The sequence below is a fragment of the Pelobates fuscus genome, chromosome 3 (assembly GCF_036172605.1).
Source record: "Pelobates fuscus isolate aPelFus1 chromosome 3, aPelFus1.pri, whole genome shotgun sequence".
NCBI lineage: Eukaryota > Metazoa > Chordata > Amphibia > Anura > Pelobatidae > Pelobates > Pelobates fuscus.
The window spans coordinates 377,551,666-377,563,975 of record NC_086319.1 but is presented as its reverse complement, the minus strand read 5'-3'; the positions used below and the strand labels follow the sequence as shown (position 1 = coordinate 377,563,975).

The 12,310-nt window shown below is 45.8% G+C and overlaps 1 protein-coding gene across 1 annotated transcript; it reads left to right on the top strand.

Moving 5' to 3' along the window:
* Nucleotides 1-329: 329 nt before the first annotated feature.
* LOC134601866 (beta-1,3-galactosyltransferase 1-like) lies at nucleotides 330-11,945 on the top strand. The gene is made up of 3 exons (XM_063446368.1): nucleotides 330-635; nucleotides 4,541-4,622; nucleotides 10,894-11,945. Exons 1-3 carry the CDS (start codon nucleotides 330-332, stop codon nucleotides 11,943-11,945), a joined length of 1,440 nt encoding a protein of 479 aa, XP_063302438.1.
* Nucleotides 11,946-12,310: the final 365 nt, after the last annotated feature.

The window sequence follows — 12,310 nt, the reverse complement described above, 5'->3', positions numbered from 1 at the left end:
TCCAGCTACGACCTACCCTCAACCACCCCGGTTTAACTCTCGGGAATACTCACAACCCACCGGTGCTTCGGTGCAAGCAGTTAGGGCACAAGAGGCCGGAGTGTCCCCTCAACACAGCAAACCAAGCATCGTCATGGAGGAGACCCACCGGCGGACCCCAACGACCTCTTCAGCCTGCAGCCCACTGTGTAGAGGAGGAAGAATGTTGGGGCATCTTGCACGAAGCCGTCCCTGTTCAAGCTGCCCACCGGGACAATAGACAACAGCACCGACAACTGGTTAAGGTGAATGGGAAGGTGGTGAATGGACTGAGAGATACCGGTGCCACCATGACCCTTCTTCAAAAGAATTTGGTGTCTGAGAGCCAGCACACCGGAGACACTGTGGCCGTGAGGGTGGCAAGGGGTGCTGTATTTCGCCTACCTGTTGCCCGGGTGCATTTGGATTGGGAAGTGGGTGCTGGACATGTGAATGTGGGGGTTATGAAGGATTTGCCAGCCGACGTCCTTCTTGGAAATGATTTGGCCCCCCTTGTTTCTGCATATGCCCCGATGGGTCCCGCTGAAGTGAACCCAGTGACGACCCGTGCCCAGACCCGTGCCGCCAAGACCGGCCAACCTGCTGCTGAGACCCAGGTAAGACGCTTTCCCCCGACTTGTACTCTAGATCAGGCTCCCTTAGGTTGGGACACCCCAGAGGCATATGGGAGGGAAACCAGTGGGGACCCGACCCTTCAAAAGTATAGGGCTAGGGCAGATGCTGGGGAAGAGGGGGTAGACGGGGAACGGTATGAGTGGGTGAGGGATAGGCTATATAGGATCCCTAAACCTTACCAGAAAAAGAATACCCCTCTGCAGAATCGGCAGCTGGTGGTACCTGCGAAATATCGGCAAGAGATTCTGCAGATTGGGCATGATGTGCCTTTAGCTGGACATCTAGGCTCCCGCCGCACAGCTCATAGAATCACTCAAAACTTCTTCTGGCCCAATTTTAACCGAGATGTGCGGGTTTATTGTAGTACGTGTGACACCTGTCAACGGGTAGAGAAGCGGGGGGATCACCCAAAAGCTAGGCTCATGTCGATGCCTATTATTGGGGAGCCCTTTTCCCGCATAGCCGTTGACATTGTGGGTCCACTGACCAGGGCTAGTCCATCAGGTAAGAAGTATATTCTTACTGTGGTGGACTATGCCACTCGTTATCAAGAGGCAGTAGCGCTGTCTAATATAGAGGCAGAGACAGTTGCTGATGCCCTGGTTAAAATTTTTACAAGGGTAGGGTTCCCTAACGAGATCCTCTCGGACCAGGGAACCCAATTTACCGCTGTGCTCACCCAGCAACTGTGGAAGGTGTGCGGCATTAAACCGCTACTTAGTTCACCTTATCATCCACAGACTAACGGTCTCTGCGAGCGATTTAATGGTACCCTCAAGCAGATGCTGAGGACCTTTACTGACACTTGCAGAGACTGGGAGAGATTCCTGCCTCATCTGCTATTTGCATACAGAGAGGTGCCCCAGGAATCTACTGGGTTCTCTCTATTTGAGCTACTCTATGGGAGAAGGGTCCGTGGACCCCTAGATCTCATTAGAGGACACTGGGAAGGAGAGACCGAGCAGGAAGGGACCCCCATAGTGCCATATAATCTGGAACTCCGGGACCACATGGAGAAGCTGTCCCTAATGGTAAGGGAGAATCTCCAGGCGGCCCAGGGGAGACAGAAGAGGTGGTATGATCCGGGTGCCCGACAGCGGGTCTTCCAGGTTGGGCAGAAGGTTTTAGTGCTCAAACCTGTGAAGGCGAACAAGATGCAAGCATCTTGGCAGGGCCCGTATAAGGTGTTAGCTCAGGTGTGTGATACTACCTGCCTTATAGCCAGCTGTGCAGATGAAAGGATCCAGCGATCCTTTCATGTGAACATGCTGAAGGAGTATCAGTAGAGACCGGAGGATGTCGCTGCAGTATGTGCCCCTGCTGCAGACGATACAGAGAGTTTACCCTTACCCGATTTATTAGAGAGGGACCCCCAGACTGACCTCACTAGTCACTAGTCTTGAGCCCCACAGAGAAGGTACAGGCGAAGCAGCTTCTGTGGGAGAAGCAGTCGACGTTCTCCCAAGAACCCGGTTACACTACCCTAGCTGTACATAAGGTAGAGAACCCTGGACAGAACCCCCTGCGACAGCCCCCCTACCGTATCCCTGAAGCAGTCCGAGAAGGAATGCGGAAGGAAATAGAGGAGATGACCCAGCTTGGGGTCATCGAGCACTCTAATAGCCCTTGGGCCTCGCCCGTAGTCCTGATACCTAAGAAAGATGGGACCACCCGGTTCTATGTGGACTACAGGCGGCTCAACGAGCGGAACACCACTGACGCCTACCCGATGCCCTGAGTAGACTAATTTTTAGACCGTATTGCCAGAGGACGCTATCTGATCACCATAGACCTGTGTAAGGGCTACGGGCAGATCCCCCTGGCCGAGGATGCTATCCCCAAGTCGGCATTCGTCACCCCATTTGGCCTGTACCAGTTTAAGGTCATGCCATTTGGGATGAAGAATGCCCCGGCTACCTTCCAGCGGATGGTGGATAGGCTCCTTGATGGCTTCCAGGAATTTGCCTGTGCATACCTGGATGACATTGCAATCTATAGTGAGTCCTGGGAAGAACACCTGGTTCATGTAGGGGTAGTGCTGGATAAGATTCGGGCCGCTGACCTGACATTGAAGCCAGAGAAGTGCTATCTAGGCATGGCTAAGGTGCAATACCTTGGTCACCGAGTGGGTTGTGGGAACCAGAGACCAGAGCCAGCCAAGGTAGAGGCAGTGGCTAACTGGCCCACACCTATCACTAAGACCCAGGTGTTAGCCTTCCTAGGGACGGCAGGGTACTACCAACGTTTTGTCCCTGACTATAGTACTATTGCCAAGCCCCTGACTGACCTGACTAAGAAGAACCTCCCTAAGCAGGTCCTGTGGTCTCCAGCTTGTGAAGCCGCGTTTCAGGCACTGAAGCAAGCTCTTGTAAATGCTCCTGTCCTGGCTGCCCCAGTCCCTAACAAACGCTTTCTTGTTCATACAGATGCTTCCATGTATGGACTGGGGGCTGTGCTGTGCCAGGTCGGGGAAGATGGAGGAGAGCACCCTGTCGCATATCTCAGCCGAAAGCTGTTACCCCGGGAAGTGAGTTATGCGGCACTGGAGAAAGAGTGTTTAGCCCTGATCTGGGCATTGAAAAAGTTGAGTCCCTATTTGTACGGACAGGAGTTTTCCCTTATCACGGACCACAATCCCCTTGTTTGGCTTAACCGGGTCTCAGGAGACAATGGTAGACTGCTGCGACGGAGTTTAGCCCTACAACCGTTTAACTTCACCATCAGCTACCGACCCGGTTAGCAGAACGGGAATGCAGATGGATTGTCCCGGCAAACTGACATCCCTACCACCTCCTAGTCCGGTCATCCCCAAGTTGACCCGCCAAAGGGTCAAGCCGGGTCTGCCAGAGTGTCCCACAAGGAGGGAGCCGTGTGATAGATCCATCTGTACAGACTAAGATTGCTGGTTCGTCTGTTTGCCTTTATTTCGTTTGATTTCCTGTCCATATGCCCCTGTTCGTGTGTTTCTCTAAATACCGATTGAAACTACCGAACGGACTGCCACCCAGGAGAGGAGTGTGCTGCTGGTTAACCTCTTGGCCCCAATTAGAACGTTGTGGTTAACTGCAGACACCTCTCTATTCTATTCGTATGGGTGGTCATCGTTCGTATGCCGACCACGAGGCGGCGGCCATTTTGGAACACGAGAAGGATCAGCGGTGTTCGGCGAGTATTCTATGGAACTAAAAACGGACACTTTATCTGCCGAACACCTCTGAAAACTACCGCCCGCCTTCTATTTCGTCGAGGCATACGAACACCGGTCCGTTCGGGAGTTTGTAACATACGTATGGACTTCGCCCAGATAGCCGTCCCATGGAGTCAATCGTATCCTGAAAGACTTGTAAGAGACTTTGACTCCATGGCGATTGAACTGTGTACATTGGATCTGAGCGCTATTCGGTAGAAATGTGCACTCAGATCCAGGCTATCTGGGGATACGTTACACGAACCACATATATTCGGTATTTTCTCATTCATGTATTTTAATGTATTTTTATTACTGCACTTAAAATGGCGATTTGCCTCTATCCCTGGAGATAATTAGGTTCCTTCCCAATTATCTCCAGGATAGAGAGAAGGGATTTATGTGTGTAAAGGGGAGTGCCTATACCTAAGCCACTGCGATTGGCTACTGTCCAATATGTGTTAGTCTTCCATCTGGTCCCCTAGGGGAGTGTCCACCAGGTGGGAGACCTGCATAAATACCAGGCAGGTAGCCCCCATTAAACAGAATCCTTTTTGACTCTCAAGACGGAGCTTGGTCTCGTTTGTGCGGGGGGGGGGGATTATTACTTGGAAAGCGCATTTAGTTTATTTTAGCCGTGAATGGAGTTCGGCTGATTTTGTGTTCGTGAGTTACCGCATTCTCTTACACTCGGTTCAGGAGTTTGGCAGTCGGCTGTGCAAAGCCTGCATTTCTACAAAAGGGGATTATCGGCTAAACTGCGGTTTCGTCTGTTTAAGCGGTGAGTGTCTTAACAGAAGGAATTGCTAGTGTCAGAATGTACCAATATGTCAGAAGAGGCAAACAATTCCTTAAGAAGCTCAAAAGCCTCCCTAGCTTCTTTAGACCATATAGTACGAGTCATTTTGGTGATTGGGGCTATCACAAAAGAGAATCCTTTGATGAATCTCCCTTAGTAGTTAGCAAACCCAATAAACCTTTGAATGGCTTTTAACCCATTAGGGCCAGTGTAGAACAGCTTCTAGTTTACGAGGGTCCATTTGAAAACCAGATGCCAAAATATTATATCCCAAAAACTGAACCTTTGCATTGTCAAATATGCACTTTTCAAGTTTGCAATAAAGTACATTTTCAAGCAAAGTTTTCAACACTTGTTTGACATGTTTATGATGAGTCCAGGGCCGGACTGGCCCACCGGGATACCGGGAAATTTCCCGGTGGGCCGCGGCATCTGCGGGGCTGCGCAGGTATGTGCCACCGGGTGGCCGGTCCGGTGGCACACTTAGAGGGGGCCGGCCGTGCTCCACGCTGGAGCAGCCGGGCTGCAGCCTCGCCAGCACTCCTAATGCTGAGGCCTGAAGGAGGAGGGAGCATGTCTCTCTACCATGCTCCCTCGCGGTTCCCACAATTCACAGCAGCAGCTGCTGTGAATTGTGGGCACCGCGAGGGAGCATGGTAGAGAGACATGCTCCCTCCTCCTTCAGTCCTCAGCATTAGGAGTGCCGCCGGTCCGGCGAGGCTGCAGCCCGGCAACTCCAGCGTGGAACACGGCCGGACCCCTGACTCCTCTAAGGTAAATTGGGGGGGAGAAAGAGACAGCGAAAAAGAGAGAGAAAGAGACCCAGAAAGAGAGAGAGAGAGAAAGAGACCCAGAAAGAGAGAGAGAGAGAGAGAGAAAGAGACCCAGAAAGAGAGAGAGAGAAAGAGACCCAGAGAGAGAGAAAGAGACCCAGAGAGAGAGAAAGAGACCCAGAGAGAGAGAAAGAGAGACCCAGAAAGAGAGAGAGAGAAAGAGACCCAGAAAGAGAGAGAGAGAAAGAGAGAAAGAGACCCAGAGAGAGAGAGAGAAAGAGACCCAGAAAGAGAGAGAGAAAAAGAGACCCAGAAAGAGAGAGAAAAAGAGACCCAGAAAGAGAGAGAAAAAGAGACCCAGAAAGAGAGAGAAAAAGTGACCCAGAAAGAGAGAGAAAAAGTGACCCAGAAAGAGAGAGAAAAAGAGACCCAGAAAGAGAGAAAGAGACCCAAGAGAGAAAGAAAGAGACCCAAGAGAGAGAGAAAGAGACCCAAGAGAGAAAGAGACCCAAGAGAGAGAGAAAGAGACACAGAAAGAGAGAGAAAGAGACCCAGAAAGAGAGAGAAAAAGTGACCCAGAAAGAGAGAGAAAAAGTGACCCAGAAAGAGAGAGAAAAAGAGACCCAGAAAGAGAGAAAGAGACCCAAGAGAGAGAGAAAGAGACCCAAGAGAGAAAGAGACCCAAGAGAGAGAGAAAGAGACACAGAAAGAGAAAGAAAGAGACACAGAAAGAGAGAGAGAAAGAGACACAGAAGGAGACACAGAAAGGGAGAGAGAAAGAGACACAGAAGGAGACACAGAAAGAGAGAGAAAGAGACACAGAAAGAGAGAGAGAAAGAGACACGAGAGAGAGAGACAAGTGAGAGAAAAAGAGACACAAGAAAGAGAAAGACACGAGAGAGAGAAAGAGACACACGAGAGGACGAAAGAGACACAAGAGAGAAAGAGACACAAGAGAGAAAGAGACAGAAGAGAGAAAGAGACACGAGAGAGAAAGAGACACAAGAGAAAGATAAATAGACACGAGAGAGAGAAAGAGACACAAGAGAGAGAGAAAGAGACACAAGAGAGAGATAAAGAGACACAAGAGAGAGAGAAAGAGACACGAGAGAGAAAGAGACACAAGAGAGAGACACAAGAGAAAGAAAGAGAGAGACACAAGAGAGAGAGAAAGAGACACAAGAGAGAAAGAGACACAAGAGAGAGAGAAAGAGACACAAGAGAGAGAGAAAGAGACACGAGAGAGAAAGAGACACAAGAGAGAGACACAAGAGAAAGAAAGAGAGAGACACAAGAGAGAGAGAGAAAGAGACACAAGAGAGAGAGAGAAAGCGACACAAGAGAGAGAGAGAGAAAGAGACACAGAAAGAGAGAGAGAAAGAGACACAGAAGGAGAGAGAGAAAGAGACACAGAAAGAGAGAGAGAAAGAGACACGAGAGAGAGAGAGAGACAAGCGAGAGAAAAAGAGACACAAGAAAGAGAAAGACACAAGAGAGAGAGAAAGAGACACACGAGAGGATGAAAGAGACACAAGAGAGAAAGAGAGAGAAAGAGACACGAGAGAGAAAGAGACACAAGAGAAAGATAAATAGACACGAGAGAGAGAAAGAGACACAAGAGAGAGAGAAAGAGACACGAGAGAAAGAGACACAAGAGAGAGACACAAGAGAGAGACACAAGAGAGAGAGAGAAAGAGACACAAGAGAGAGAGAAAGAGACACGAGAGAGAGAGAGAAAGACACGAGAGAGAGAGAGAGAGAGAGACACAAGAGAGAGATATATATATAAATAATTATGCCTTTAATATTTACACATATATTAATGTACATTTATATATGCATAATACACAGAGAAATGTCATTAATATGTACCATATGTAATGAGCAGATATTGGCCCAGTCTTGTTGCTAGGTAGGTGCACACTCCAGCACAATAACATATTTAAAGTGAAGAGCGCACCCACAGGACTTCAAAATAAACAAGAGAACGTCAATTTTTCACAGTTGTGCCCTACATACATTCACCATTTCAGTCCCATTACCAAGCTTCCCTTAATATGTCATGGTAGTTGGACTGAAACATTGATTACATGCAAAGGCACGTCTGCTTAAAATAAATCTGCACTCTTGGTTTTTTTTTAAGCTTATATGTGCTTTTTTTCCACGTTGGAGTAATAATTTTTAATTTTAAGTTATCTTTTCTAACTCTGTATCTGCACACTATGCTGGCGCAACGCATTATGGGGCTGGTAAATATTTTTTTTCCAGGGCTGCTTTTAATTCCCAGTCCGGCCCTGGATGAGTCTGGAGGTCAGGGGAATAAATAAGGATATTATCCAAATATACTAATACAAGGGTATATATGTAGTCTCTGAGAACATAATTTATAAAATCTTGAAATACTGCAGGGGCTTTGCATAAGCCGATGGTCATGACAAGGTACTCATAGTGACCACTTCTTGTGTTAAATGCAGTTCTCCATTCATGACCCTCCTTAATCCTTACCAAATTGTAAGCACTCCTAAGGTCAAGTTTGGTAAACACCTTGGCGCCTTGGAGTCTGTCAAACAATTCCAAGATAAGGTTAATGGGATAGGCAATTTTTATGGTGATCTTGTTCAATGCCCTATAATCAATGCATGGGCGTAATTCTCCATCTTTCTTGGCTACAAAAAAGAACCCCACACCAGCAGGCGAAGAAGACTTACGTATGTGGCCTTTAATTAAAGAATCTTTAATATATTCCTCCATGATCCTACTCTCCTGTGAGGATAGGGCATATACTGCCCCCTTAAAGGGGGGAAATTGGGTGCCAGGTAGCAGATCTATGGAGCACTGTGAGCGAATTGGTTTGACTTTTACTGAACCTCCCAGTACTGAACAGGAATTTCGGAAGTCTGAGGTGTGGAAGTAGGCAAAGTAACGATGCCAACTCTCTTAGTAATGGGTGACATGCATCTCTCACTACAGTCTTTACCTCATTCCAGTATTTCCCCCTTAGCCCAGTCGATATGAGGGTTGTGCTTAACAAGCCATGGGAATCCTAATATGATGGGACAAGAAGGAGAAGCAATTATCTGAAATGTGATAGTCTCTTTGTGTAACGCTCCTAATACTAATACTAATAGGCATAGTTTTGTGGGTAATAAATGGCTGAGAGAGTGGTCTCCCATCAATAGCTTTAATGGCCAGGGGTGATGATCTCTCCTTGATAAGTATGGAAAGTCTGTTGACAAATTGCGTGTCAATAAAGTTTCCTGCAGCACCCGAGTCCATCAGGGTTTTGCATGCAAAACCTTTCTTGTTGCAAATGACAGTGATATCAAGGTGAAATCTACTTTGGGTAGTACCAGAGGACATATCCATCACACCTAAGACCTGTCCCCTTAGGGTTCTTAGGTGCAGATGTTTTCCGGACATATGAAAACAACTGTGTTGGAATGTCACTGCAATCCCTCCCCTGCTTGTCACAGCTGTAGGAAATAGAGCTCTTTCCATGTATACGCCATAGTCCATGCTGTCATTGACTCCTGGCAGCTGAAAGAGGATGGCAGACCCCACGAGGGACAGGTTTAAATAAGTAAAACCTACCTTTCCCTGTCCCCCATGACTATGGACCCCCAGCGACAATGTCACTGCCTGGTGGTCTTTAAAAATGATGCAAAGATCCCAGATGCTGACAGATCCACTTTAATAGCCTTTGCATAATTACAGGTTTTGAAAGTCAATATTGAGTTTATTTTAAAACTACCAATTCCGCATGACTCGTAGACAGATTTTTATGAATTCAAATTTATTTACCGTATATACTCGAGTATAAGCCGACCCGAATATAAGCCGAGGCCCCTAATTTTACCCCAAAAAACTGGGAAAACTTATTGACTCGAGTATAAGACTAGGGTGGGAAATGCCGCAGCTACTGGTAAATTTCTAAATAAAATTAGATCCTAAAAAAATTATATTAACTGAATATTTATTTACAGTGTGTGTATATAATTAATGCAGTGTGTGTGTGTGAGTGCTGTGTGTGTGTATGCAGTGTGTGTGTATGCAGTGTGTGTGTATGCAGTGTGTATGAGTGCAGTGTGTATATAATGAATGGAGTGCAGTGTGTGTGTGTATGAGTGCAGTGTGTGTATAATGAATGCAGTGCAGTGTGTATGCATGAGTGCAGTGTGTGCATGAGTGCAGTGTGTGTGCATGAGTGCAGTGTGTGTGCATGAGTGCAGTGTGTGTGTGTATGAGTGCAGTGTGTATGAATGCAGTGTGTGTGTGTATGAATGCAGTGTGTGTGTGTATGAATGCAGTGTGTGTGTGTATGAGTGCAGTGTGTGTATGAGTGCAGTGTGTGTATGAGTGCAGTGTGTGTATAATGAATGCAGTGCAGTGTGTATATGAGTGCAGTGTGTATGTATGAGTGCAGTGTGTATGCAGTGTGTGTATAATGAATGCAGTGCAGTGTGTGTATATGAGTGCAGTGTGTATATGAGTGCAGTGTGTATATTATGAGTGCAGTGTGTGTGTATGAGTGCAGTGTGTATGCAGTGTGTGTATAATGAATGCAGTGCAGTGTGTGTATATGAGTGCAGTGTGTATGAATGCAGTGTGTTTATAATGAATGCAGTGCAGTGTGTGTATGTGCAGTGTGTGTGTGTATGAGTGCAGAGCATTGGTGGGGGGTGGGCATTTTATTAATTATTATTTAATTATTATTTTAATATTTTTTTTAAATGTTATTTTTTTTTAGGTAACTATTTTTTTTTATTTTATTATTATTTGTATTATTATTTTTATGTTATTATTTTAATTATTTTTTGTTTTATTATTAATATTTGTATTTTTTCGTCCCCCCTCCCTGCTTGTTAGCTGGCCAGGGAGGGGGGCTCTCACTCCCTGGTGGTCCAGTGGATGGGCTGTAGGAGGGGGCTGTCAGGAAGCTGTTACTTACCTTCACCGCAGCTCCTGTCAGCTCCCTTCTCTCTTCTCCGGTGCGTGCAGCTCCCAGGTCAGCTCCCTCTGCAACTCTCGCGGCCGCGCGGAGCGTTGCCACGGTAATCCGTGGCAACGCTCTGACCCCGCGGCTCTCGCGAGAGTTGCAGAGGGAGCTGACCTGGGAGCTGCACGCACCGGAGAAGAGAGAAGGGAGCTGACAGGAGCTGCGGTGAAGGTAAGTAACAGCTTCCTGACAGCCCCCGGTCCATGTCTGTATTATGGCAATGTAAATTGCCATAATACAGACAACTGACTCGAGTATAAGACGAGTTAGTGTTTTTCAGCACAAAAAATGTGCTGAAAAACTCGTCTTATACTCGAGTATATACGGTAATTTTTTTTCAGTTCAGGTCAATCTTACATATTCAAGCTAATCAGAGAACTATGCTCAATAAAGATGTCATGTCACCTTCAAAATGTTGTTTTTCTTGTGTATCTCTGTCACTACCAATAGCTGACAATAATTTTTCTTTTTCTTTTTCGTACAGAAATGCATCATCTCAAGGCCAGCCTGTTTAGTGTACGTGTTTCTTGGCAGTTCTTTAAAGTGTTGGCTACAATACTCTTTTTATTCATGGTATTTAGTTTCTTCATGATAGAGAGCACATTTTTGAACAAATGGTTTAGGACACATGTCCACCAGAAATACATCACCCCCAAAATCAAACACGGCATCCAAAAGGCCCTCTCTTTAACCACCAGATATCCTCTAAAACCTCCATACCCATACCCCTACAAGTTCCTCATCAACCCACAAGACAAATGCACAAAAATAAACCCTTTTCTTGTTCTCTTAGTACCTGTTCGTTGCCATGATATAGTCACCAGGAATGCCATTAGGGAAACGTGGGGAAATGAAAATAACTACAATGGTGTTCCAGTGGTAAGAGTTTTTCTCGTTGCAACATCCCCTCGTAGACCAGAAGCTGTCCAACGAATGCTTGAAGAAGAGAGTGACTACTTTGGTGATATTATACAGCAGGATTTTCTAGATACCTATTACAATTTGACTCTAAAAACGCTAATGGGCATGGAATGGGTTGCAAAATTCTGTTCCAGTGCCAGTTACATGATAAAAATTGATAGTGACGTGTTTCTTAATGTGGAATATCTCATCCATCAAGTCCTACGTCCAGAGTTGCCAGTTCGAACCAACTACTTTACTGGGCAAATATACTCCAATAAAAGACCTATAAGGAGTAAAGCTAACAAGTGGTACATGCCACCAGAAATCTACCCCAATAAAACTTACCCTCCATTCTGCGTTGGTAGTGGATATGTTTTCTCAGCAGATTTAGCAAAGAAGATCTATGAAATAGCTCAAGTTGTACCTGCAATACCCTTGGAAGATGTTTTTATAGGGATCTGTTTGTATGTGCTAAACATCCCACCCACTTACACTCCAGGGAATATTTTTAACAGGTACTACAAGTACGATCGTTGTACATTCCATAAGCTAGTTGCAAGTAATCTAGATAACACCAATCAACTTCCAAAGATATGGCAAGATTTTTGGACTAATAAGACATTGGGATGTTAACATATTGGGACTAGAAACATCAAAGAGCAGACTTTTATCAGAACTTTTTGCATATTTTATGAAACATGGATCCAGAACTTACTTTAAAAATGAACATTATGTCTGTGGTATCATTTATATTCTCATATTCTAGATTAGTGGTACTAAAACCTGGTGCAGGATTTAATTAATACCCAGTTATGTTCCAATATTAAAAAAATCTTGGACCTTTAATGATGTTAGAGGGTGCCAAACTCATTTTCTTTTATAGCGCACATTTGTAAATGTATAAATGGAGGGACAGATGTAATGGAACAAATCATATGACAAATATACACAATGCTCACATACTTTCTAATCATGCAAATATACAGAGTACATGCTCA